General features: G+C 32.6%; 2 protein-coding genes across 4 annotated transcripts in view; one reads left to right on the top strand and one right to left on the bottom strand.

Moving 5' to 3' along the window:
* LOC111687548 (rab3 GTPase-activating protein catalytic subunit) overlaps window positions 1–26,675 on the bottom strand; it is a 52,968-nt gene extending 26,293 nt beyond the window's left edge. Inside the window, exons 1-2 of the mRNA XM_023449989.2 lie at window positions 25,266–26,675; window positions 25,040–25,209 (exon numbers count right to left, since the gene is read on the bottom strand). Of these exons, the coding sequence (XP_023305757.2) occupies window positions 25,040–25,209; window positions 25,266–26,585 (1,490 nt within the window). The 5' untranslated portion in view covers window positions 26,586–26,675. The remainder of the gene's footprint in view (window positions 1–25,039; window positions 25,210–25,265) is intronic.
* Window positions 599–11,135, top strand: LOC111687546 (flocculation protein FLO11). 3 transcript variants are annotated; one of them, XM_046956202.1, is made up of 8 exons: window positions 599–946; window positions 1,013–1,963; window positions 2,231–2,602; window positions 2,775–3,484; window positions 5,611–5,749; window positions 7,938–8,062; window positions 8,425–8,712; window positions 10,793–11,135. In XM_046956202.1, the coding sequence occupies exons 1-8, from the start codon at window positions 635–637 to the stop codon at window positions 10,920–10,922; spliced, it is 3,027 nt and encodes a 1,008-aa protein (XP_046812158.1). In that variant the 5' UTR covers window positions 599–634; the 3' UTR covers window positions 10,923–11,135. The 3 variants fall into 3 exon arrangements, with proteins under 3 accessions (XP_046812158.1, XP_046812157.1, XP_046812159.1); XM_046956201.1 differs by having other exon boundaries at window positions 8,422–8,712; XM_046956203.1 differs by lacking the exon at window positions 8,425–8,712.
* Window positions 26,676–27,171: the final 496 nt, after the last annotated feature.

The following is a 27,171-nucleotide window of genomic DNA, read 5'->3' as shown; positions in this document are numbered from 1 at the left end:
CATGTTTTTCAAAGGTAACTTGATCAAAAAAAAATCAAATAATACTTTGGTTGAAAAATGTAATGAAAAACGTGTGTTAAGAATTTTTCGATCTCACTCCTTAGTCTAGTCTATAGGCTACTCTAGTCTTTATTCTGGTCTAAAACCTAATTTATAGTTTAGCTTTGATAGGTATTGAATGAATTTGAATGAAAGCGTTTTAGGTAAAAGCTTTTTACAAAAAATAAATTAAGCTACATGTTTACAAGAAAATCCTTTATTCTTAAGCTTTAAGCTTTGCGCTTAAATATTGGAGAAATTGCATGTAAAAGTACTATTAATCGAGTTGGAAAGATTTATAAAGTAAAGCTTTATTTGCATTTTAAAAACTTAATAATTAAGAAATCCTATCAAACCCTCTTTAAATCGTTCCTCAAAAAATGCTTAAAAGCAATCATTTTTAATTATTTTAATTTATTCTTAAAAAAAACATTTTAATTTACACTTTAATATTAAAATCTGAGTGACCTCCAACACTTTTATTAAAAAAAAAAACATATTTAAATATTTGCCGACAAAAGCAACTAAAAGTTTTCGTTTCTTTTATTTCTTTATTATTTTAATTGCAGACACCAAGCCATCACATGCTACAAAGATGAAAATAAACCGTAAGATGACGCCTGTAAAGAAGACACACAAGAAAAAGCAACAACAACAAACAATAAATATAAAAATGCAAGACACGGGGACAATAACGACGACGACAGAGACTATGTCCACATTAACAACACCAATGTCCTTGTCCAACGGATGGCGACTGTTGTTGTTAATGACCATATTTGTTTGTTTTGTGGCAACATCAACAGTTGAAGCACAATGCCCTTGGCAAAGAGACATACCCGATTTACAAACATCCTGCATATGTTCATATAATTTAGGAAGAGAATTGTCGGTGCAGTGTGACCAGGTGTGTAAGAAATTAAAAAAAAACAATTTTGAAAAAAGCATAATTTTTTTCTGTTTCTTGTCTAAGGTACACTTTCCCACTTTATTGGAGGCCTTAAATAAATATGCCAAACAAAAACCCATTGATTTGTTGTATGTCAACAATTCCACCGTGGGCCATTTACCCGATGACATATTTATTAATCTTAGTTTACACAATGTCCAATTGTCCAGTTGCAAAATAACTGAAATTAGTGATGGCGCCTTTAGGGGCCAGGAGTTGGTATTGAAGAATTTAAATTTACAAGAAAATTTACTGGACGAAGTGCCCATAGCCGCTTTAAGAATATTAAGTATATTAAATTTATTGGATTTATCCAAAAATCGCATAACCACAATACCCGATGAGGCCTTTAAGAGCTCATCGAAATTGTCAACATTAAAGCTAAATGACAATAATGTCACTTTGTCGGCGGGTGCTTTTAGGGGTTTAGAGAATAGTCTCAAGAACTTAAATTTGAAGGGTACGAGACAACGTCGTGTACCCGAGTGCATAAGAGGTCTCAAAAGTTTAGCCTTTTTGGATCTATCATTGAATGGCATCAAAGAATTACCTGGTGTAGGTGGTATACGTACATTTGAAGGTTTAGATTCTTTGACGGCCCTCAATCTGGAGCGTAACTTAATACAGAGTTTGGGTGAATCCTCGTTTGTTGGTGTCCGAAAAACCTTGAGTTCCTTAAGTTTGTTAAACAATCTTTTGGCCGAGTTCCCCGTGGGTGCTATACATGCTCTTAAAGAGTTGCGAGTTTTGGATATTGGTTTTAATTTATTGACTACTTTGCCGGAATCGGCATTCCGTGGTAATCCTAGCATAACATTATTGGCCTTGGATGGTAATCCATTGCCGACAGTACCTGAAAAAGCCTTCTCACATTTGAATGCCACTCTGCGCGGTTTGTCGTTGGGTGGTCGTTTTCTGCACTGTGATTGTAAGTTACGTTGGGTAGCCGAATGGATTCGCAATGGAGATTTGCAGGTGAGTTAAAAGAGTACAGTTCATATTCTAGTACAAAGTCTGGTCTATAGTTTATAGTCTAGAGCATAGTCTAGTCTATAGTCTCTACTATGTTCTAGTAAAATCTATATTCTAGACTATAGTTTAGACTAAAGTCTAGTGTATAATATACTCTACGGTTTAGTTTATAGTATAGTTTCTATATTACCATCTAAAGTCTATTATATAATCCAGTCCCTATTCTAGTCCCTAAAAAAATTGCTAATCGCATTCACCCTCTTCATTTAGGTGACATCACGTGAACGTAATCCACAATTTTGTGGCAGTCCCAATCGTTTCCGTGATCGTGGTTTCTATTCCATACAAGCCGATGAATTGACCTGTCCCGATGACAGTGAAACCGAACTAAATGGTCCCGTCAGCGTAATCGATACACTACAGCCGGTGCAAAAACCAACCATTGCACCCAGTATAGTGCCTTTAACTGTAAATCAAACACAGGCGAGTGCTTCCAATAATGTTCCAAAAGTGGTGTCAACAACAACAGCTTCACCTTCCACCACACGTTTAACAACGTCTACAACAACAACACCACCTACAAGTCCAGCTACCACAAGCACCACCAATACTCCACGTCCCACTACAACATCGACGACTACAGTAAGTATAACAACTAAGCAGAATGCATAAGTGTATAAGAATAAAGTTTAAATTAACTAAAGTTTAACTGTCAGCTTAACAAATGTTTCAATTTGTCACCACAAAGAGTCTGTCATCATGGTCCTTGTTGTAATAGAAATGCTAAAACATATATTTTCTCATTTCATTATAGACCAAAGCAACAGCAGTCACAACTGCTGCACCACTACCTGCTCCCTCACCATCATCTTCCACAGCCGCCAACTCTTCACAATTGCCTGCACAACCAACTTTGCAATCCACATCCGGCATTGGTTCTGCTTCACCTACAACGATCACAAATCCAAATACTGCAAATGCCAAACCAGTACCTTCTTGGCGCCAAAATGCATCCGGCAGCAGCAGTAGCGGCATTGGTAGCAGTAGTAGTGGCACATCCGTCAGTGGTACACCACATAAACAACAACGACCTCCCTTAGTTTTGGGCTTCCCACCACAACGTGGCACACGTATTGATGACTCTAACGAGGTGCAAGTGAAGAATGCCTTCCGTCAAGACAGCTCCGTCATCATACAATGGGATTCCGATACAGCAAACATATTAGGTTTTCGTGTTGTCTATCGTTTGTTTGGTGAGAAATCCTTTAAGCAAGGACCCCCACTAGAGGCCAGTGAACGTGAATTTAAAATAAAAAATGTTCCCGCTCAAGAATGCATTATTGTGTGTGTGATATCGTTGGAGGAATTGCATGTAACGCCTGAAACCGTGCCCTACCAACAGTGTCGTGAAGTGCGCACCGTAGCTTCGCAAACATCGAATATGGATAAGATAACGATTGCAGCAAGTGCGGCTATTTGTGGCACCATTATTGTGGCTGTGATTGTTTTTATCGCTGCGAGCAGGTGAGAAGAAACAAACGAACTTTATAGGGAAATTTATTAAAGTATGTATGTTTGTATATTTGTATTGGGGTATTTTGAAACGATACACTGAATACAAAGTGGCCAAATAAAGTGTTGTGTCTATAAAAATGTCAAAAGGAAGTGAATGGGTAGGTGGTTGCTGTTTGGTATTTCTTTGGTTAGTTAGTTGAGCTTTTGTTGGAGATTAAAGCATTTATTTGCAGTTTGTTGGTTTTTATCTTTGCCATGAGTTGTGTAAACGTTTGATTTATGGTCGAAAAATTGATCAGTGATGAATGGTAATGGAAAAAGTAGTTAAAAGAAAAATAAGTTTCTTTTTTTGCGAAAATAGAATTGTTGAAAGTCTTAAAGGGAGCTTTTTGTTAATTCTGCAGATATCCTTTTAGTATATTAATTAAAGTTACTAGACAATAGACTAGACTGCGGCATATAGTGCAGTCCAGAAGCAAAACTAGGGGGAAGGGGACAAAAGGGAAATTCTCCCCACCAAAACCGTATATTTTTTATGCAAAATATAAAAATGAGGAAAAATTAAAAAAGAAAATAAGTGAAAAAATGTATAAAGTCTTAACTAGGCCATAGTTTAGTCTATATTCTAGTCTACATTTTCAATTATAGGTCAGTCTATATTCTAGTCTATAGTCTAGTTTATAGTCTAGTCTATAGTCTAGTTTATAGTCTAGTTTATAGTCTAGTCTATAGTCTGGTCTATAGTCTAGTCTAAAGTATAGTCTAAAGTCAAGTCTATAGTCTAGTCTATAGTCTAGTCTATAGGCTAGTCTATAGTCTAGTCTATAGGCTAGTCTATAGTCTAGTCTATAGTCTATTCTATAGTCTAGTCTATAGTCTAGTCTATAGTCTAGTCTATAGTCTAGTCTATAGTCTAGTCTATAGTCTAGTCTATAGTCTAGTCAATAGTCTAGTCTATAGTCTAGTCTATAGTCTAGTCTATAGTCTAGTCTATAGTCTAGTCTATAGTCTAGTCTATAGTCTGGCCTATAGTATAGTCTATAATCTAGTCTATAGTCTGTTATATAGTCTAGTATATACTCTAGTCTATAGGTTAGTTGATAGCCTAGTCTACAGACTAGTCTAACGTCAATACTAAAGTATATTTAGTCTATTTTATAGCCAATATTTTAATCTATAGTCTAGTACATAGTCTATTCTATAGCCTACTCCAATCTAGTCTATAATCTATTTTATAATCTAGTCTATAATGTGTTATATATCTAGAATTGTCTCAATCTCTGAACAAGTCTCTAGTATGCAGTTTATTCGCATATATAAATCCTGTTTTAAATTCTTTTTTCTCTTATGTAGTCTCAATTTCATCCTTTAAAACTTAAAGCTTTTTCCTTTATAAACGTCAGCATTTTTTAATTACAGTTTTAGCACATTTACAAAAAAGACTATAGAACATTAAGCGATCTTATCTAAATAGTAATAATAACAATTAATACTAACTGGCGATTAATAACTAAAAACTACACCAACACAAATCTATAAACAACAAAAAAGAGGCGTACAATTTGTTGGCATCTCTAACAAATAGCTACCAAAACCTTTTCGTATATAATTTGCTGCAAATCTCTATATGATTTTATACACAATCATAAATACAGATTTAAACTATAATATTAATACAATACAAACAAATAAACAAAATGATTTGAAATTTGAATTCACCATCAAATACAGATGATAAAACATGATTTAGTGTTTATTTATTGGCGACTATAACCTTAAATTGGCCCTAAACCATATAATAACTTAACTTCTATAGAGATAGAAAACACAGATGGATGATGATACATAATCAGATATACAAAAAGTGTAAATTTTTCCTTTACATACTTATTTCCAACACATAAACTAATGTAAGCCAATAAATATATTTTTCTGTGTTTATTGTTCAGTCGTTAGCCATTGATATTAACATTGTTCAGATCTGTAAACTTAAATATACATACATGCATACAAACAACACACAATATGATGCTTATAGTATTTTCACATATTTCAAATATAAATTTTTGGTTTAATATTGTTCTTTTTTATTTTTTTTTTTTCGTTTTTCATTACATTTTGCTACAAAATAATAGACGTTCTCGCAAACTACAAACGTCGCAACAAAAGAGTCCACTGCCAATTGGAGGTTTGCCCGTAAATTGTTGCGGTCCAGCCGGTTCACCAGGACCACTTGGCTCAATAGCAACGCTTTCGGCATTCAATAATCACAAGGTAAGCGAAAAAAAAGCAACAACAACATTACTTAGAATATATTACATTTACACACTCTTTGTATCTATAAAAAATGACTATAAAGAACAAAAAAATAACTCAAGATTTATGTTCATGACTATAAGAAGACGACGACGACGACGACTCACACCAAAGATATTTAGCCAGGGAAACTCATTTAAACCCAATTTATACGAGATACTAAACGAAGTGGAGAAGTGAGTGAATGAGATGTGATACATAAAGAATCTTAAATAAAATTTACAGAATTTATACAGAAAGCTAAAAAAAGTAAAAAACAAAAATAACTGAAATGAAAATATTAACTAAAATTACAAGGAGATAACCTGAAAATTAACGTGTAGCAGAAATAGCAAAAGTTGTAGGATATGTATGTGTAGTGCACAGTGGGTGCTATAAAGAATATTGTTAAAATTAAAGTGATTACAGTCTTTTAGGGTTTTTTCTATTCTGTATTTTAGTCCATAGTCTAAACTCGAGTTTCGAGTCATAACTTTATTTTAATCTATAATTAAGTATATAGTCTAGTCATCAGTCTAGCCTTTAGACTACTATTAAGCCTAGTCTTTAGTCTAGGTAAGTCTCTAGTCTAGACAATAATCTATTATGTTGCCTAGTCTGTAGTGTAGTCTATTGTCTAGCATAGTATATAGTCAAGTTTATATATTGTCTAGTCTCTAGTCTAGACTATTTACTAGACTATTCAGCTCTTTTGTACAGTATAGCCTCTAGTCTAGTCTACAGTTTGGTCTATAGTCAAGTCTTAAGTTTGGTCTATAGTCTAGTCTACAGTTCGGTCTAAAGTCTAGTGTAGTCTAGGGTTTAGGCTATAGTCTAGCCTATAGTCTAGTCTATAGTCTAACCTATAGTCTAGTCTATAGTCTAGTCTATAGTCTAGTCTATAGTCTAGTCTATAGTCTAGTCTATAGTCTAGTCTATAGTCTAGTCTATAGTCTACTCTATAGTGTAGTCTATAGTGTAGTCTATAGTGTAGTCTACAGTGTAGTCTATAGTGTAGTCTATAGAGTAGTCTATAGTGTAGTCTATAGTGTAGTCTATAGTCTTGTCTTGTCTTGTCTATAGTCCAGAAGTTAAGTCTCTAGTCTAGTAGTTTGTTTAGTCTCTGGTTTTTTATTAAACCTTCGGTTCAGTTGGTAGTCTAGTTCTCGGTTAAGTTTTCAATTAAGTCTTCTGTGTTAAGTCGTAGTTAAGTTCTTAAGTTTAAAATTTCTAAATTCACCCATTTTTTCCCATTAAGCCACTGTGCATTTGTCCTACCAAAAATAACTCACACAAAAAACAAAAAAAAACAACATCCTTAAAATATATTGAACCCAATATAGCCAAACTCAGTTCGCAACATCAAAATTAAAATCATTTATCCAAAATGAAAAGCACCGTGTGTTCTGTAAGTTACGTGAAATAATGTTAATTACACAGTAACGCCTCAACAGAGTAAAAGTGGCTGGCTTCCTTTACATTTAGCCAACCAAGCATTATGGCTCTGCAACTACATGATGCATTCGTTCGTCTACCTTAAACGTCTATTGTTTTAAGCCAGAACTTTGAAGAGGCCAATCGGTAAAGCAGTCAAGGCTAAAGGCATCATTAAACTAATATTTCTTGTGTTTAGGGTTTTAGTTTTTTTTGTTGTGTTTTGTTTGGTGCCTTTACGCCATTACTTGCATTAAACGATTACTTTTAACCAGCCCTTTTTTCTGAATTAAACTTAAATTAGTAAAAGTAACTAGTAGTAGGAAATAAAGTTTTTAAACAATTTTTGTTAAGATTTTTCATTAAACTTAATTTAGTAAATGGTATTAGTGCGTGTTAAGTAATAGGAAAGGAAAGCTTTTTTTAGAGAAATTGAAGTATAGGTAAAAGCTTTTATAAAAAAAATATTTTAAGTTGTTTTAGCTTTAATATAATTAAGTGTAAGTTTTCATGTGAAAGCTTTAAAGTTTTCATATCTTTAGAAACAATTGTTATTAAAGTTTTTCTGTTATATATACAATGAAGCTTATTGCAAATTAAAGCTTTAAAGTGTTTACAGCAATATTACAATTTGTTCTAAAGTTGTGAAAGCTTTCACGTTAATAAAACTTTTAAAACAGCTTCAGCTTCGTGGAAAAAAATCATTAATTAATTTGTGTTTTTTTCTTTGCAGGAATGGGATCAAGTATCAGCATATAGTGGTCGTTCGATACCACGTCCTAGAATATATCCCATGGATAATCAGGATGATATGCGAAGTCATTTCTCGGGTATGCCAGGCAAAATAGCAAAACCCAGGTGAGTTTAAAAACAAAATAATTTTCAAATACAGTTAGAAGTTAAAAGCAAACGAAAAAAAGGAACATGAAAACCGAAGAACAAGGAACAGGAAATATACACAAAGGACACATCTCATACAAAATAATAATAAAACAAAACATAACCATACAACTTCCTCAAAACATAATTAAGTTTATAATACTTTATTTTAATTTATATTTATTTATAATTTGTTTTATGTTTTAATGCAATTTTATGTTAATCCAATATTTCATTTTGCTTCCTCACCAACCTTTACCCCCCAAAAAACCCCTTCAACCTCCTACAAACATTACCACAAAAAAAAACAAAAACACTAAAACACATCACACATACAGCAGATCCATTGCTGATGGTCAATCGCAGCACAGCTTTTCTAATAACTCACATCGCGGCTACTTGGGCACAGCATTTCCTTCGAATTTAGTCAATTCGCGACCAGAATTAAGACAATCGAGACAATCGTTAGCCGCTGCTTCGGAAAGGATGTCACGTGCTTCTTATGCCGGTTCTATACATGGCGGCGGCCCACAAAGCGTTGCGTCTAGTACACGTCGCTCAAGACCGCGTTCCAGATCACGCGATCAATTGAATACCACGCACATGCATAATCATCGACCTGGAAGTCGGTAAGTAGGCTGACAAATCCAAAACAAACAATACGTTAACATCTAACAAGCAATGGCATACTAAGCTAACCAACTAACTAACTAACTTGTTGCCATATAAAAAAACAACAAAAACACCAACAAATAAGGTTTTTATTTTCAAATCTTCATTAGCACACTATTTTTTTGGGGCCATATGGTTTGTTGTCTTCACTTGTTGTTACTAACTCTTAACTCTACTGCTGCTTACTACTGTTAGTTGCAATGTCATTTCAAATGCAATTTTAACATGCAACGCAACGCAATCAACCTCTTTACTCACACCCTCGTGCCTAAACATTCACATTTATTCATTCATACATTCTCGTGCGAATCATTTAAGATTTTCTTTGGGGATAAGATGGCTTTAATTAATGTCTAACAAGGTTCTTTGGTTTTATGGGACATCTAAATGAAAATAGTAACTATTGCACATTTGCAATGTTTGTATTTTGACGTTTATATTCGTAACACAAATTTTCCATTTAAAGAAACACACTAATTGCAAAACAGATACATATTGTTCACTTTTTCTCCAACACAGACAAAAACCGAATACACACATGCATCGTACGGTTGAAATGTAAATTAAAAATATTTTTAACTTCTTTAAAAAGTGAAATGAAATCGTTATGTTTAGTTTAATTAGGCGAAGCTTTTAAACTTTTACTTTCATGTGTATAAAAATACTTTCGGTATTCTTTAAGATAAAAGCTTTTTTGAGCAGCAAAGAACCTTTAATTAATAAAAGGTAGGCTTCCTAAAAACTGCGGGATTATAGTTTATAAAAGCTTTAAAATGTAAAATTTCAGAATTTTTTCAATTTTATGAAGCATTTTTAGCTTAGCTTTTCTTTAAAGCATTCGTTCATATAAAACTTGTAGGCAGAAAGCTTTCAAAAATAACTGAAATAGATTTTTATTGTAAATTGTATTTTAATGCCTTACATAAATGAGCTTTTGCAAAATTTTCTATAGAAAACTTTTATAATAAAATTTAAGATTTTGAAAACTTTTTAAAAAGCTATATATTTACAAGGGGCTTGATATATAATGTTTTTACAAAGCTTTATAAAAAAAAACTTTTAAAAAAATCGCTCACAAAAACTTTATAAAAATATTTTACATAAAAACCGTGTATAAAAGGTTTATATGAAAACATTCACAAAAACTTTATAATAAAGCATTTATAGCTTTATATGTATGTATAAAAGTGGTAACAAAAGCTTTTACAAAAACATTTACATATGCTTTTTATAAAAGAATTTACAAAAGCTTAATAAAAACCTCTATACATATATACGAAAGCTGTATAAAGAAGCATTTACAAAAGCTTTATATAAGCGTTTAAAAAAAGCTTAAAAAGCTTTTACTTAAGCATTTAAAAAAGCTTAAAAAAGCTTTTTCAAATGAAGTATTTACAAAAGCTTTATATAAAAGCTTTAACTCAAGCGTTTAAAAAAGCTTTTTCAAAAGCTTTCACTTAAGCGTTTATAAAGCTGTTTCAAAAGGTTTATATAAAAGCTTTCACTTAAGCGTTTAAAAAGCTTTTTCAAAAGCCTTGTATAAAATATTTTACAATTTTTTATAAAAACAGTTACAAAAGCTTAATTTAAAGATTTTAACAAAAGCGTTTGCATATGCTTTATATAAACTTATTGAAAAGCTTCTTATATTTTCTCCAATAATTAATTCAAAGACTTTTTATAAAAGCGTTTACATAAGCTTCATTATTGAAGAGCTTCCTATATCTACTTAAGTAAAGGTATATGAAAGCTTTTGCATAAGCTTCCCAAATCTTCTTCCATAATGGTATATGAGAGCTTTTATAAAAGCTTTCTGATAGAACTCAATGTAAAAGAACAGCTTTTTTATAAAAATCTGTACAAAACTCTTTTAGCTATTGTAAAATTTTCAAAATTTAAACAACCTTCTCGAGAGCTTTTTTCAGATCTTTCTTCTTCTATAAATGGTTAAGGGATAAGAAAATTAAATAATTAATTGTTTTTAAATATTATAATTGAAGTTGTCTCTGTTTCTCTCTCTCTCTCCCTTTCTTGCAGATATTCAACTGCCGGTTCAACCCATACTCTAAATAACTATTGCGATACATCGGACAATTGGACTGATCATGATATGGATATATACATGGCTAGAAATCCAACTACACGCAATGGTTTAGTGCCATTATGAGGGCGGGTTATGTTATCCTGATATTTCGATGTTGTATTAAATTTAGATGAGATTTTCTGACAATACGTTACGCCTTCCGGTGGTGCCAATTACAATAATAATAATAATAATAATGGTGCCAGGGAGGCGTATGCATTATATATACAGCAACAATTACAATTACAACAACAGCAACAGCAGCAACGTGAACAACAACAACAGCAATTACTACTACAACAACAGCAGCCATATCATTTAAATGAAAATCATTATAATCGCATTAGACGTACAACAACTTCAACAACAGCAGCAGTTTCAGCTTCATCTTCATCTACTTCCTCCTCAATTAACACTAACAATACATCGTATCCACGTTGTACATCACCACCTGATGTTGTGCCAAGATTACAAAATTCCAATAATGCAAATAACACAAATCCATCAACAATACCTGAAGAATTTGAACATAATGGTATTGTTGTTGAAAACTATTTCAATGAATACGAACGTCAGGAAATTGTACATCATCATCAGCCAAAACGAAAATTAAATTCAACGAATTTATATGCGAATACAAGTGTGAATACGACAAATACAAATAGCATAAGTGAAGCAAGAGGTGAAGAATTAATGGTGAATAATTCCATATTCACCTTATCACCAACATTACAACTTCACCATCCTGGTAGTATAGTAGTATATCATCATTCACAACTGCAACCGCAAGAACAACAACAGCAGCAGCAGCAACAAATTAACGATTCAACGAGTAATTCTAATGCTATTACTAATAATTCTAATTGTAGCAATAATAACAATAATAATAATATTATAAATAATAATGATAATAATATAAATAATTCTAGTTTAAATAAGGAAATTTCTCCTAACAGTAGTGATGCTAATTTTAGCACCAAATGAACTTGAAAACTAAAATTTGTAAAAAAAAAACTTCTTTCATACAACATCACTATTTGTTATTTGCAAACAAAAAATTCATAATTAGAACAACGAAATTATATATACATATATACAATTAACTTTTCTTCTTTTTTATACAAAACAAAAATATATAATAAAAACTTCAAATGATTTCAAGCCTTTAAGTGAAAATAATACGAGGCTTGAAATCATTTGGACATTTATTGTTTTATAATTATTCTTATACTTTTTCAAAAAACAAAAAACAAAATTTATATAAAAACAAAATTATATAACAATTTTCAAAATTATAGCAATTCTAAAATTTAAGTCATTAATAACTAATTACTAATCTAAAACTACCTAAGGAAACATATGCAATATTAGAATTAGAACTCATTTTAATTAGAACAACAAGAAAATGTGGTGCAATTTTTTTTTTCAAAAAACAAAAAATAATTTTGTACAAAAAGTATCTTTATATTTTTAAAATTTTTGTTGCAACACCAGGTTCTATTTTATTTTTTCTATACAAAATATATATTTTCCTTATTTTTTAACTTGTGAGTTTTTATTTTTTAATTTTTATTTTAAAAATTAACAAACTAAATTGCAATAGTATTTGATTAATAAAACAAAACAAACAAAATAAATTAAGATTTTTATTTTTTACAATAAATTATTTTGTTTTATTTATTTTAGTTTTTTTAATTTCTTTGGTTTTTTTAATAATTTTATTTTGAGCAACCGGAATTTTTCCTCAACTTAAAAATTCACTAAGTTTCGATTTCTAACGAACCCAGCTAAACCACTTAACATAATTACAATCGTTCAAAGTAACTTAAAACTGATTCACTACAAATCTGATTTGATCAGTTAGATTAATAAAACAGACGAAACACAATGTATTTACTAAACAAATTCGACCATTTTTGCTTTCGAATCGAGTTACAGAGAAATGCTCAACGGGTCTAGTGTTACCAGAAAGTGTATAACTAATAAATTCACTCGGTAAATCATTGAAAACATAATTGTTTGTTCAAAGTAAAACTGATTCTCCACAAATCTGATTTGATCTGTTAAGTTAATAAGACAACTGTTTTGGGGTTTAATAGCAGAGGCGTTACTAAAAATTTCGATTCAAAAGAAAAATATCATTGTCCAATTCACAAACGATGTCGTATCGTTGTATGACATAAACATTTTTCAAACTAAATTAACGACATACTACAATACAACACCGATTGTGAATTGGACAAAATTATTTAACATTCAAATTCGAACTTTTTCGTTTTCGAATCGAGTTACAGTGTAACCGACCTAATCCCGTTGTATTACCCGAAACTATTTAACTTGTCGATCGTACAACTTTCGCCGAGGCCGGTGGCGTAAAGTTGATATGATCGGTTAGCTTAATGAAACAATCAACCTGTGGGTTCAATAGCAGAGGCGTTGCTCCTTATTTCGATTCGAAAGAAAAAGCTAACGACAAAACAATGTATTTAATATACAAATTCGATCATTTTTGAAAGGAGTAACACATCTGGACCCGATGTGTAGCCCGAAAGTGTATAACAAATCGATCTACATAACGAACAACTTCTACCGAACTCGGCTAAACCTCTAATCGAAAGAATAGTTGTTCAAGCTAACTTTAAGATAATTTACCACAATTCTGATTTGATCGGTTAGGTTAAGGAGATAATAGACCTAAAAGACAACTTATTTAGGTTCAAGAGCAGAAGCGTTACTACGCACTTCAATCCGAAAGAAAAAGTTAACGAACACACAAATTCGATCATTTTTAATTTCGAATTGAGTAACAGAGTAACCGTGTTACCAAAAAAAACGTATAACTAATCAATCTACCCTATCGAACATTCGGTGCCAAACCAATTTTTTTATTCGAAATCGAATTCTAGTTAATTAATGTCAATTCTAATTAGATGTATTTTACCGTGCAGTAACAGACGGACCGAGCTCACAGTCCTAAGACCCGATACAGAGACAAAAAAAAACAATTATCAATGGCTAAACATTTAATATCAGGAGATATAATACAGAAGAGCTAGTAAATGTTACATGGAAAGACTTTCAGGTGTCCGCAGCATTGAGTCTAATAACGACTTCAATCAAATTTGAGCGTATTATCTTTCAAAGTTTAGAAACTTATGTTTCCTGGACGTAATTCCTAAGAATTTTCCAATAAGTGTTAGTATGGAATGTTTTTACCGGAATAATATTACTCCCAAGATACTTGGATTTAAAATCGTCGAATGTCTGACAGTGGCAAAGAAAGTTCTTCAGATTTTCACTGTCATACATCGTTCCAAATCTTAGTAATACTGTTTATTCCCCCTATAATACACATTATAACATAGACTTGTTCATTTTGAGATTTCTCGTCTTGCTCTCATCAGGGTCACTCCATAGAATCTTTGTGGTTCTACCCACCGTTTCATTATTCCAAGAGGTCTTATGGTATTCTCTCACCCATTTATTTAATTCACATTTCGTTTCGAATGGTTTTTCGTTCTTCAGGTTAACTACCTCGGCTGCTCCCGAGTGGTCTGGGTGTAGTAAACCATTCCGTTATTATTCGGACTTCTGCCAGGACGTTTGTGCTATGATTATGTTTCTGGGTCTTCAATATAGAACCCCAGGCCGACTTTGTCTATCAGTTTAAAGCCATCCGTGTAGCAACAAATTCCTTTGGATATTTGCCTTAATGTTGAACTTGACCAAGAGATTCTATCTGGGATCAGCGTTTCAAAGTTTTAGACATATTCTGTGTCTGGTATGCGATCAGGCACGTCCGATGATTTTTATATAGCCTTCCAATGTGTCATGATGACATTTACGTGAATTTATTATCCGTAATACATGTGTGATTCCAATCTTTATCAGCGGCTACGTTTAGCTGGCTTAGCTTTTGAGCCGAAAGAAGGCGGCGGCGTGGCTTGAAAAATATTACTGGCGGCCAGCCGCCTCCGATTTGAGCCGTTTCGGCTTGTATCTGTGGTGTCATCTCATATTAAAAATATGTTTCAATGAGTGGAATATCAAGCAACGTTTCCAGAGCCTTACTTGACGTAGTACACATGGCAACACTTTTTACCACGCTGAATGTATGCTTAACTCTCTGTTGTAGTTTGATATTAAAGTTTTTGTTTTAAGTAGTCCAGAGTCATTATAATTTCAAAGATTTTCCAGTCGTTCGTAAAAACTCACAGAGACTCAAATAGTTTTGAAGAACCCGACAAATAGTTTTACCATCATCTAAGATATAAAAAGCTATATCTGACTTAGAAACTTTCACTTGTATTCCATGAAAGTTTGGCATCCAGGACAATGCCCAAATATTTTTCATTGCCCCAGATAGTTCATTCAGACGATTTTCTTGCAACATTGTTTCCAAAAATACTACGGCTTAATGTCGGAACAATGTTGGCTTCAAACAAAGTACTCTAGTGATCTTCCGGTCTTGATTTCAGCTGCTTTCAATAGAGGGGAATCTATCGATAGCACAAAATAAAGATTTTAATTGGCGCAACTGATATTTGATTCTGATATCTATTTAGCTCCTACTTTCTCATTTATTTCATTGGATCATACACCTATCTTGTGTATAGGAACGCCATGTATTGTAAATTCCGCATTGTTCAGTTTTAGATCCGATTTCTTGCACGAAGGACCAAACACGTTTGTTTTATGTTTTTTTTTTAATTTTTCTTTTAAGTTCATAATACAGTTTTAAGTTCTTAGGAATTGTAAAAAGTTTTACTTTCCTTTTCCTTGTACAAAAAATAAATCGCCAAAATTTTAAACATTTTCCAACTTTAAAACTATCATTAGTAACAATTAGAGACTACAATATAAATTTATAGTAATTCCACCCTAGTAAATCCTAGTAAAATACCACGCAAAGTAGTAAAAAAAACATTAAAACTTTTCATCACACTTGCAGCAAAAAAAAGTAATAATTTTTTCGCTTTTCTTTTATTTTTATAAAAATTAATGTCTGTGCAATTTAGAAAACATTTTAGATACTAAACAGCAAAAACCAAAAACAAAAAAGTACTATAAGTTTACACCAAAAACTAAAATTTTACCCAAAAAAAAAAATCATAGAAAATAGTCACTACAAACATAGAACTTTCCTTTAGGAATTTTGTCGATTGCTTTATTTGGAAAAAAACTGAACGCATCTCTTACACACATAGAAATAAAAATAAAGTTTTAATTTAAACAAATAAATTTCCATTTCAAACTTGCAGCCATAAATGAATGGCTGCTTGCTGGTGGTGTTGCGTAAAGCAAAAAAAACAGCAACAACATTGTGCTATCAAAAAGTAATGTAATATATATTTTTTCCAAAAAATGCATTGTGGTTTTAAGTTAGAAGTTTTTTTTTGGCGGATGAGTGAATGAATGTATGAATATAAAAAACAATTTGTAAAATAATTGCATAAAAAACGATAACACCCAAAGCATAAGTAATACATTTAGTAAAATGTTTGGAAATATATGTTACTTTATGTAGGAACAGAATATATGTATTATATAAAAACTTTTCGTTAGCGAAATCTCAAGAGGACTTGAAATGAAATATATAAAATATTGCAACAAGAAAATGCAGAAAAAATTTAAAAAAGTATACAAGATATTAATGAAAATACAAGGAATTGCATGTAAATAGGTATAAAACATGCAATAGCAATATCGAAATAACGAAAAAAGTCCTATGTCCTTATACCCGTTGTATTATATTCAAATCACACTGTTACTCCCGATGTTTAGATTAGGTTAGAGTGAAAGTAGTATGTTTTAAAGTTATCTTATAATCTTCATATTTAGCCAATTCTCACATCAATCATCGGGCTCGATTTCATCAGCGGCCTCTATCGGTCGCACAACATAGAGAGCAATACATATATATATATTCGACTTTGGCGATTACTTCACTGGTTAGCCGAGCCACATATTTCTTTCCTGTACTGTGCACATTGCTAATCTATGAAGGGAACTAATGTCCATTTCCGAGAAGCTCAGTTTCGTGAAAGTAGTTTTTTAGACTTTTTCAATAAGTGTTCCTAAAAGAAGTAATATCTGGAATACCATCGCAACCCAAGCTATTCCGATATAAATTCGTCGAAAGTTTTTCAGTGTTTTTCTGTCCTCTCCGCATGCTCTCCAATCATATGAATCCCTTCTTCCAATTGCGAATAGAAATTACATTGGTGCCATACAGGATGTGCGAGCCTGGTATTTCTGATATTTCTTTACCATTTGAAATACCATCGCTCCCAAGCTATTCCTATATAAATTCGTCAAATGTCAGTCATTGACAATGCAAGTTTTTCAGTGTTTCACTGTTCTCTACGCATGCTCTACAGACGTTTGAATCCTTCTTCCGATTTTGTATAGTTGTGACCGCAAACATGACATTGGTGCTAAATATGTATATCCCACTTAGGCGATTACTCAACAGGTTATGCGAGCCTGATATTTCTTTCCTGTTGTGCGTATATTGTTGAACTATAAAGAGAATTACTACCCATTACTGAGATGCTCAGTTTTCTCGAAGTAGTTACTTGGAGTTTTTCAATAAGTGTTCCTAAAGTAATACCATTTGAAATACCATCACTCCCAAGCAACTCCGATATAAATTTGTCAAAGTCAGTCATTGACAATCCAAGTTTTTCAGTGTTTCTGCGCTTGCTCTACAGTCGTCTGAATCCCTTCTTCCGTTTTTGTATAGTTGTGACCGCAAACATGACATTTGTGCCATATATGTATATTCGACTTGGGCGATTACTCAACTGGTTGTGTGAGCCTGATATTTCATTCCTTTTGTGCGCAGATCAGATTATTTCCTGTTGTGCGCCCATTGCTAAGAAGCAATAGCTCCCAACCTATTTCGAGGTAAATTCGTAGAAAATCAAGTTCTCAAACCCCTCATATAGTTTTAAAATGAGCGAGTATTTCCATGGTTAAATACTAGGGCTTTATTCCACAAGGGGGACTATAAACTTGTGATAAACCTACTTCACTTCTCGGACAAAAGTTATACGGTTCTTTGCAGCCCTTATATCTAGAGTAAGTGCGTCGGATATTGCTCTTAATGAAAGTGTCGGATGATTAAGAAGTATGCTGGATTGAAAGATGATGGATGAAAGATATCTAATACAAGTGAAACTATTGAATTGTCCTCCCTTGTTGTCAGATATGTGCAGAGAAAACTCTGTTCATACAAGATTTTCCACTCTATGAGTAAGAAGACTTTGGCTTATTTGATGGATTCGTACTTCGGTGAATCGGTTACGTCTCTAGGTGCTGTTGTCAGATGCTATTCCATCTGCGGAAACTCTGTTCATACCAGATTTTCCACTCTGTGAGTAAGAAGACTTTAGCTTATTTGTTGGCTTTGGTTTATTTGATGGAATCGTACTTCGGCCAACCGGTTACGTCTCTAGGTGCTGTTGTCAACTCAACAGAGGCCATTCCATCTGCGAGATTGACAGCAAAGACCAGGTACTTGATCAAAATGCACGTATACTGAACCAGAAATTCCATATACGTAAATTGCCACCAGCAAATAAAAAGCACAATGGGATGATGGTGAGTCATCACAGAAGCTCACTCAGTGGTTGAAAAAGACGACCTTGAAATAAGGCCAAAACGGCAAGTATTAAGGGAATCAGACATTATCTAGGCAAAAATTGATAGGGAGACTAAGATTTTCTTACATTACTTGCTTACTAAATCTTCTGAATATACTTGTTTTCATTCATCTTAAGTCTTCACTCTCTAAGAACAGGATTAACAATGGACCCTATGTTCTGCGCTGCTTTTTGAATGTTCATAACTCTTTTTTAACCTAAACTTATTAAATGATGATTTGACGAATCCGAATATTTTGAACTTTTTATATAGTTAAGAGAATTTTTTTTAAGCAAAGTTTTTTTTATGGAGTAAATTCTACTTCTTTTTTCGCTTCTTTGTAAGTTCTTTTGTTGCTGGGTCTTAGGCCTAACTATTAAGGGTTAGAAAGTTTGGTTTGAAAGTTTATTATTCAAACTAAGCTTTTCTTTATCTTCTTTTAACAAAATATACGTCCGGTCTTTTTCTGTACTTCCATGGAGTAAATTCTACTTCTTTTTCGCTTCTTTGGAAGTTCTTTTATTGCTGGGTCTTAGGGCTAACTATTAAACTTTTTTATTTGTACTAAACTCATATTCTTTTAAAAAATATACTTAGTAAGTAGTCTTAAATAGCAAATATATATAGTATATAAAAAAAAAAACTTTAGTAATAAGTTTTAGTTTAAATATTTAAAAGGGGTTATATAAAGCAAATTAAAGTTGAAAAAAACAAATATTTAAGCAAATTGCACGCTTAAATGGGCAAAATTTTGAAATCATTAAAAAAGGGAGTATAAGAGGTTTCATTGTAATATATAGAGGACAAAAAAAAATGATAAAAACTAATTAAGGAAACTCAATATGCCGCCGCCACAAAACGTTTTAAAAACAATTTAATAACTTTAAATAATAAAATAAAAAAAAAATTAAAAAAACAAACAACAAAAACACAGTTGACAGTTAACAAATATTTAATATCATGACAAGAAACACATAAATTAAAAAAATAACAAAAACATTTTGTATTAAAAAAAAATAAATATAAAATTAAAAAACAAATAAAAACATAAAACAATTGTGCTTGTCATTGATATTAAATGCAAACTTTAGATTTAGTAAGAATAAAAAAATATATTATAGTTATTATTTAAGCTAATTAATTAGGCTTATATATTAGTATAGAATTAATTAAATAACCATTATATTAAACAGAAACGAACACACACACACAAAAAAAGAACATTTCTAAATTAAGTGTTAAACACAACAACAACAAAAAACATATTTAAATCAACAAAAAAATTAAAGAAATATATATTTTAAATAGCAAAAGGGAGCAATTAAGTAATGTTTAAAAAAAAGTAAAAACAAATTAATATTAAATCAAGTTAAATTAAAAAAAACTAATAATTTCTAATTTTTCTAATTTTTCCTTGTTAAGTAGGTTTAATTGGTGTCCAAAGTTTCTCTTAGATCAGTACAACTTCGCAAAAGTTTATCAGTCGAATATTACCAGACTTTGTTGATGTCTTTTACTTCTTTCTGATGAATGAATCGTACGATATCAGTCTTAATTATGTAGATCATTTATGAAGTATGTCAAACTTTCAACTCTATCTTCTCTTTTGCCAATGACCTCAAAATCGGCATTCTAATTCACTCAAGCCCTCTAGAGAGGCTTGGTTTGTAATTGAGTGAATTAGAATGCAGATTTTGAGGTCATTGAGGTCACTTGCAGCAATGAGAAGTAATATGAATGAATCTGTGAATGAAGTCGTATTAACAAAGTCGATTTTAACACCCGTTAGACATAAGGTTGTTCTTAAACACACATCAACGCTTAGCAGATATTGATGTTCAATTTATGAAATCAGTTACTCTTGATCCCCTAGACTAAACACATTTTTCAAGTGACGAAAGAAACATTCAAATGTCTTGGTTTTTTGAAACGGTGTTAGAAACACTTCAATCCATCTGATCTTCTTACTATTTGCAACACTTATATCCGACTGAAAATGGAATAGAACTCTCATATATGGACCGGAGATCCAAAGTCTATTTAGAAGCTACTCGACAACATACAGAAGAGGGCGAAGTTTAGTTTAAAAGGGTTGTATACCAATGTATACATCCACTCGGAGACCCAAAGGTCCATTGTGAATCTCTGATGAATCCCATAATGTCGCCTAGGTTGACCCTGCTACATCTCCTAGTTCATCGTGGATATCCACAGAGAAAGGAAGTGGATATGGAAGGGAAATCTTTAATTGCCTGTTATCTAGAAATCCAAAAAAATTCCCTGATGAAACCCATAATGTCGCCTAGGTTACACCCTGCTACATCTCCTAATTCATCGTGGAATCCTTTACTTTGCCATTTCTGTCTCAGACTCTGTTATCTGAGACAGTGGCATAAAATATGCCCTACTGTCTCCAGTTCCTCTTCGTCCTCACACAATCAGCAAAAATCCTGTGTGTTACCGACCCCATTACCCATAAAACTCCAATTGAGCAGTGTACGGTTATTACCCCTACTAAAATCCTTATACTCTTCCTGTCCAGTCCTAAAAGCATTCTGGTTGCTTTTGGATTAAACTTCGGTCATAGTGTCCTAGAAACCCTACAATCCAGCCTACTGTACCAGGGCGATGTTACTTATCGGTGATAGTAGGGTATTCAACTCCATTGATTCACTTGAGCAACGCCGAACCTGAGATGTATTTCACTGTTCTATCGATACAACAAAGAAAAGTGATCCTCTAAAATACCGATACCCCTATATTCTTGCGAAATACAAGTATTTCTTCAAAAACATACCAATTTGTAGTAGATTGACCAGTGGACAACACACTACACAGTAAATTTATTCTTCAGCCACACTGTTCGTATGTGAAATAAACATCCTGCAGATATATTTCTTGCCACTTTCGATGTAAGAGGATTTTAATCAAATGTCCACAAACGCTACACAACCTATTTTCTTAGTTCCAATACAATGCTTTGCTAAAACAGGGATCATCCCCTGAGTGCTGGTCCAAGAAATAAAACAAACTTAGTTCGAAAATAAAAAATTCATAACTGTTCGCATAACTTCGGCCACTTCATGACCTTGTAGCGTTTTAGTTGTTACGATCTTTAAGCAAATTGACATTGATTCTAAATACCCTTAAATTTTTTTCGAAACTTCCAAATTCTAAACCCTTCCAGAATCTATACGCAATAAGAATCATATCGCTTACTTGTTATTATCATTAAAGGTATCCTGATTTGTTAAATCTGATGATTATGATGGACTTATAATACTCTTATGAAGGAAGTAGTCTCGAGAGGTAAACTCGCTATTTAACAACAGCAGACCATGGCCATTTGGCCCATTGTGACACTATTAATATGATTACTGACTAATTAGGTTTTTTATTCTTATTGTTTTATAGAGAAGCCTTCAATACTTCTAACCAGTTTGAGTAGATTTTTAGTAACACATCCTTGATGCTATTTAGATCATGAAGTCGGCCAAGATATATCACCAGATATATCTGACATTCGACCCCAACATACGGAGTCTAGATGCATACCTACAAGTAGACTTGGTAAATTTTATTTAAGGGTCAGAAGTGTCCAGCTGTGAGTCTCTCAAATTAATCCCTAGAGTAAAAGTTATTAAAGGTTATAGATAATATTTTCTAGGAATATCCGAAATATCGTAGAAAAATTTCGATCCGCTCTTACAAACTAATTGTTTTGGGTGCTTTCACTTTAACTTTTCCGGTACTCTTCTACTACATACATATATAGTTTCTAACTTCGAATCAATAACATTCTGAAGTTAAAAACTAAACTCGACAATTTATATCTTCGAAGGTTGGGTAAAGGCTTACCTTGAGCTTTGCAGTTTCCAAAATTCACGCTGTTAATGAGCCAGCCACTGTTCGGTGTAATTAAGTGTGGTGCAAAAAAGACAAACGACTTTCTTGAGGTATCCAGATTTGAGTAGTACTATTTCCAAGCATTTAGATTTGATTTGCATCTGCATCATTAGAAGCCTTGCGTATATAGTTGTTGCACGTCATTTACAGCTACGACTTCACAATTATATAAGCTATTTCCAAGCATTAGGCTTTGATTTGCCTCTTCATCTTTAGAAGTCGTGCGTATATAGTTGATGCCCGTCATTTACATCATCGACATCACAATTATCTAAGCTGGGTGTTCTGCATATCCCAATTAATTCTTTTCATTGTCAGAGCTGAAGAGGTTAAAAACTGTCACCGACGCTTTCTGACAACAATTGGATCTCGATCCAGAACGACCCGATTCTCAATAAGCCAACGATTTTCCACTCAGCAACATCTCTATTAACCGAAAGTTTATTCTTCAATCACAACCGACCGGTTACATACTGTCATAGCCTCGAATTTAAGCATCATTAACTACGAAATGAAGATCCTTCTCACGACATTTGGATCTCCTCTCCGAAACGACCCGATTCTTAATCGGCCAAAGATTGTCAACTCAGAAACAGCTGTATCAAACGGAAGTTTTTTCCCCAGGGAAGAACATCCAGTTACAGTCAGCCTGTTACAACAACAACGACATCAAGATGGTTCCCACGACAATCGGTTCTTCGCACCGGGATGACTTGGAGTTCAACGAACAACGACCAAGGATGGTCAACCCAGCCACACCGACTTTACACGAGTCGCTGCTACAACAACATCAAGATTAAGATTTATCTTCTTTGTTCAAGTAGATAGCTCAGGCTTCGAGCAGTGAAGAAATTGTTTAATTCTCTGAGAAAATAATTCATCATATCGTCCCTACAACAGATAATATCCATTCCTTGACAAGGTTTCTTGAGCTCAAACAAGGAAAAGTTAAGAATAGAAAACCGTCCTATGAAAGTACTGGTTTATCACAATGAAAACCCGTTACCTAGGAGGTTTAAACATTTAAAGTAGGAAACAGAAAATGACCGATTACACCCCTTTACTTTCTTTGTCAAAATGTTGCAAACAATTTAACAATATTTCGTTGTATATAAAAGAATCGCACGTTAAAATTGCAGAAAACATTAAATAGAGTTTAGGTGGCAAGTTGTACTGAAGTTTTTCTCCATAAACGTGAATATCAATTAAAATTTGTTTTACACAAAAATGTTTAAAATAATCCATATCTTAAAATTAGCATAAATTTCTAAAAATCATCATACAAAACAAAAAATTATAAATATATTGAGATAATAAACTGCCTTAACACAAAACACCATTATCAAAACATACACATGTATATTACACGTTCAAGGATTTTTTTTCGCATATTAACACTCAAGTGTCTATTAGAAAAAAATCCTTGTTATTTAAACACTAGCAATAAAAATAGAAAATAATATTATACTCAAAAAAAAATAATAAATTAAGTAAAATTTAAAATAAAATTGTGTAAAGTAGGCATTAACATTAGTGGCTTCATACACACAACATTACAATCTAGATTCTAGAGAGTAGAACTACACAATTATTGTTGTATATAATTAAAGTTAAAACTTAATTATAAATACCATATTACTTATAGTATGTTAATTATAAAAATAATTCATTAAACATTTTTTTGTAGATTTAGCTGCGCACTTAACGAAAACAAATATTTAATAAGTTTGTGAATATTTAATTAATATTGGTAATTTGTTAAAAAAATATACATATATTTATTATGTAAGTAATATATAGTTACAAAAAAACACAATCATAAATCATTTAGTAAAATTCACTAGAAAAATATTTATAATTAGCCATAAGTATTGTTTGTATTTGTAAGTCCTTTTTTTGGGTTACGTATGTATGTATTTAATTGCATTATTATTATAAAGTACACAAACATTTTAACATTTTTGCCAAATAAAATTGCATATTTTTGTTAAAAAAAAATGAAGGGAGTGTGAGATACACTTTATTTTACAATATTTATAAAGGTAAGTTCTACATCGGCTTAGCTGTAGTTCTAGCTCAGTTCTAGTTCAGTTCTAGTTCAGTTTAGTTTTAGTTCAGTTGTAGTTCAGTTCTAGTTCAGTTCTAGTTCAGTTCTAGTTCAGTTCTAGTTCAGTTCTAGTTCAGTTCTAGTTCAGTTCTAGTTCAGTTCTAGTTCAGTTCTAGTTCAGTTCTAGTTCAGTTCTAGTTCAGTTCTAGTTCAGTTCTAGTTCAGTTCTAGTTCAGTTCTAGTTCAGTTCTAGTTCAGTTCTAGTTCAGTTCTAGTTCAGTTCTAGTTCAGTTCTGGTTCAGTTCTACTATAGTTTTGGTTTAGTTCTAGTTCAGTTCTTGTTCACTTGTAGTTCTGTTTTAGTACAGTTCTAGTTAAAATTAAACTGTTAAGGAACTACAAATATTTTGCAAATATGAATAAATAAAATCGACTTGTATAATTGATACTGTTTAATCTAATTTTAATTCAATTGTGTTTTAGAATAAAAAATGTTTAGAATATTAAAAACTCAATTAAATATTTTGTAAACTTGCATCATTAAAACCCTTGCATCATATAAATTTAAGAAATATTTTAATAAATTTTAATAAAGACTTACCCCGGTATGGTAATACAACAGTCCCAGAGCAAACGTAATTCACGGGTAAAGGTAGCCCACAATTGAGCCAAACCGCTTTTACCACCAAAATGAGCATTACAGGTGGCCAGTAAGCAACTTAAACGGTGAACTAATGAATCCGCAACTGCCGATTTAACGCGATGAGGATCCTTAAAAGAAATGGCATTAGCAAATTAATTCTTTGTAAAAATTGTATATCATTTACTTTAAACAAATCACTGCTTTCGTAGGGAAACAATGCCACATCTGGATGTAAATCCGGAAATAAGTAGTACAACATTTGATTGAGTTCATGATCATGCATAGGACCGGGAAGTTTTCTTAAAGCCGGGGTCTGTTGACCACTTTCATCGCTACGTTTCATTTGACGATAAGCCTGGAATTTGCCCAAATGCGGTTTGGTTAATTGCTCCAATGGATTTGCTAACTCAGAGGGTGATAAAGTTCCCGAAAAGTTACGGCCCACATAGGATTCCAGCATATTCTTAGCGGTTATTAAATTGTGAAAATGTTTAATGCATGAAGTCAAATACGAGGTGGCATTTACTACTTGGTGTATGGCACCACCCGGAGCTTTGGTTGGTACAAACTGTGTTTGAATGGCAGAATCTATAACCATATTGTCTGTTAACTCGGGCCAAGTAAAAATGGCAAATATTTTGGTGTGGGAGTCGGGGAAATAGCCATGTGGCAAAGCCGTAAAATAGGATAGACTTATAACCGAACGATCCTCATCTACAAGTGGAGTCATACCAAATGGCACATACATGGGTACACGTATTTTCACCGTATCCAAAGCATAAGTTGTACGTACCGATACCAACGCCGGCTGTTTGCAATGTTTGGGTAACTTTTCTTTAAACATTGTTAGCAAACCTGACAAATAGCAATAATCTTGTGGCGGTTGTTCCAAGGCCACCAAATCAAAATTAGTGCGCATGTATGATGTCATTCCTAGACCCAAAAAGAAATTCCATTTTTGATCATAGATTTGCACAAACATGGGTACAGCGGAACAAATTTCGCCAGCCACTACTGACAGGGCACTGAAGTAAAAACTAAATTCCGAACGTTTGGTAATAAAACTATTTTGTTCACTATGAGGATTTAAAACCACAAAACGTCTGAGACCATAAAATCTCGCCAACCAATGTATGTGTCTGGTCTTTTCATCCAAAACCGCCGGACCGAAAGTATTATTCAGCGACAGTAAGTCTTCATGCATAGGTGTCTCACTTACTGTGGTGTCACTAACTATACCCTTAGTTTTTCCTTTTTCTAATGGCTTCAAATCGGCACGATAATAAGCCACAGCAACATGGTTACCTTTTACATCCAACAATTCCTCTTCAACTTTCCAATTGCATTGAAACAATTCATTTGGCTGAAATTTGCGTCCCCAGTCATTGTTTGACAATTCCCATTTTTGGAATAGTTCACACAATTGGGCATTGAATATTTCCCAATCTGATTCAGCACTAAAATCTTCGCGATAGAATCCATTATCATCAATTTCCTCGGCCATTATTAAAACACAAACACAAAAATTACACTTTTTGAAGAAATATTAAGAAATTATGTTTATTTGTTATTATTACGCGTCATATGTTTTTTGTTTACATGTAGAAATGTCAAATAGATTGAATGAAAACAAAGAGAGTGGAATAAAATCAACCGCTGCACTGTGATATAAACAATTGTTTAGATTAATCTACGTTAAAATAGATTTTTAAGTTCTAAACAGTTAATTTGAATAAATTTTCACAAACATTAAAATGAAATGATTTCGAGTTAAACTTTTGCATTTGGACCTTGTAGACCTACCAGAAGCGCGACCAAACGTCTCAAAAACAGTATACCAAAAATATGAAAAATATTTTAAAGACCTAATTCCATCGCTTGTATCCGTGGTATTCTACATCTGGCGAGGTCTAAATAAAAAATAAACTTTCGATTGAATGCAACCATTTAGAAGTTACAGAATTATTTCCCTCTTTTATATATACCGCTCAATATTAGCTCATTCACCTGTCAACCTTAAAATATACATACAAAGAAAAAAATAATACATAACTTGAATGAATTTTGTAATAAATTGTATGAATCGAACA

This window comes from Lucilia cuprina, chromosome 2, assembly GCF_022045245.1.
Source record: "Lucilia cuprina isolate Lc7/37 chromosome 2, ASM2204524v1, whole genome shotgun sequence".
NCBI lineage: Eukaryota > Metazoa > Arthropoda > Insecta > Diptera > Calliphoridae > Lucilia > Lucilia cuprina.
Note: the sequence above shows the minus strand (reverse complement) of the source record. Positions and strands in the feature narration are given on the sequence as shown.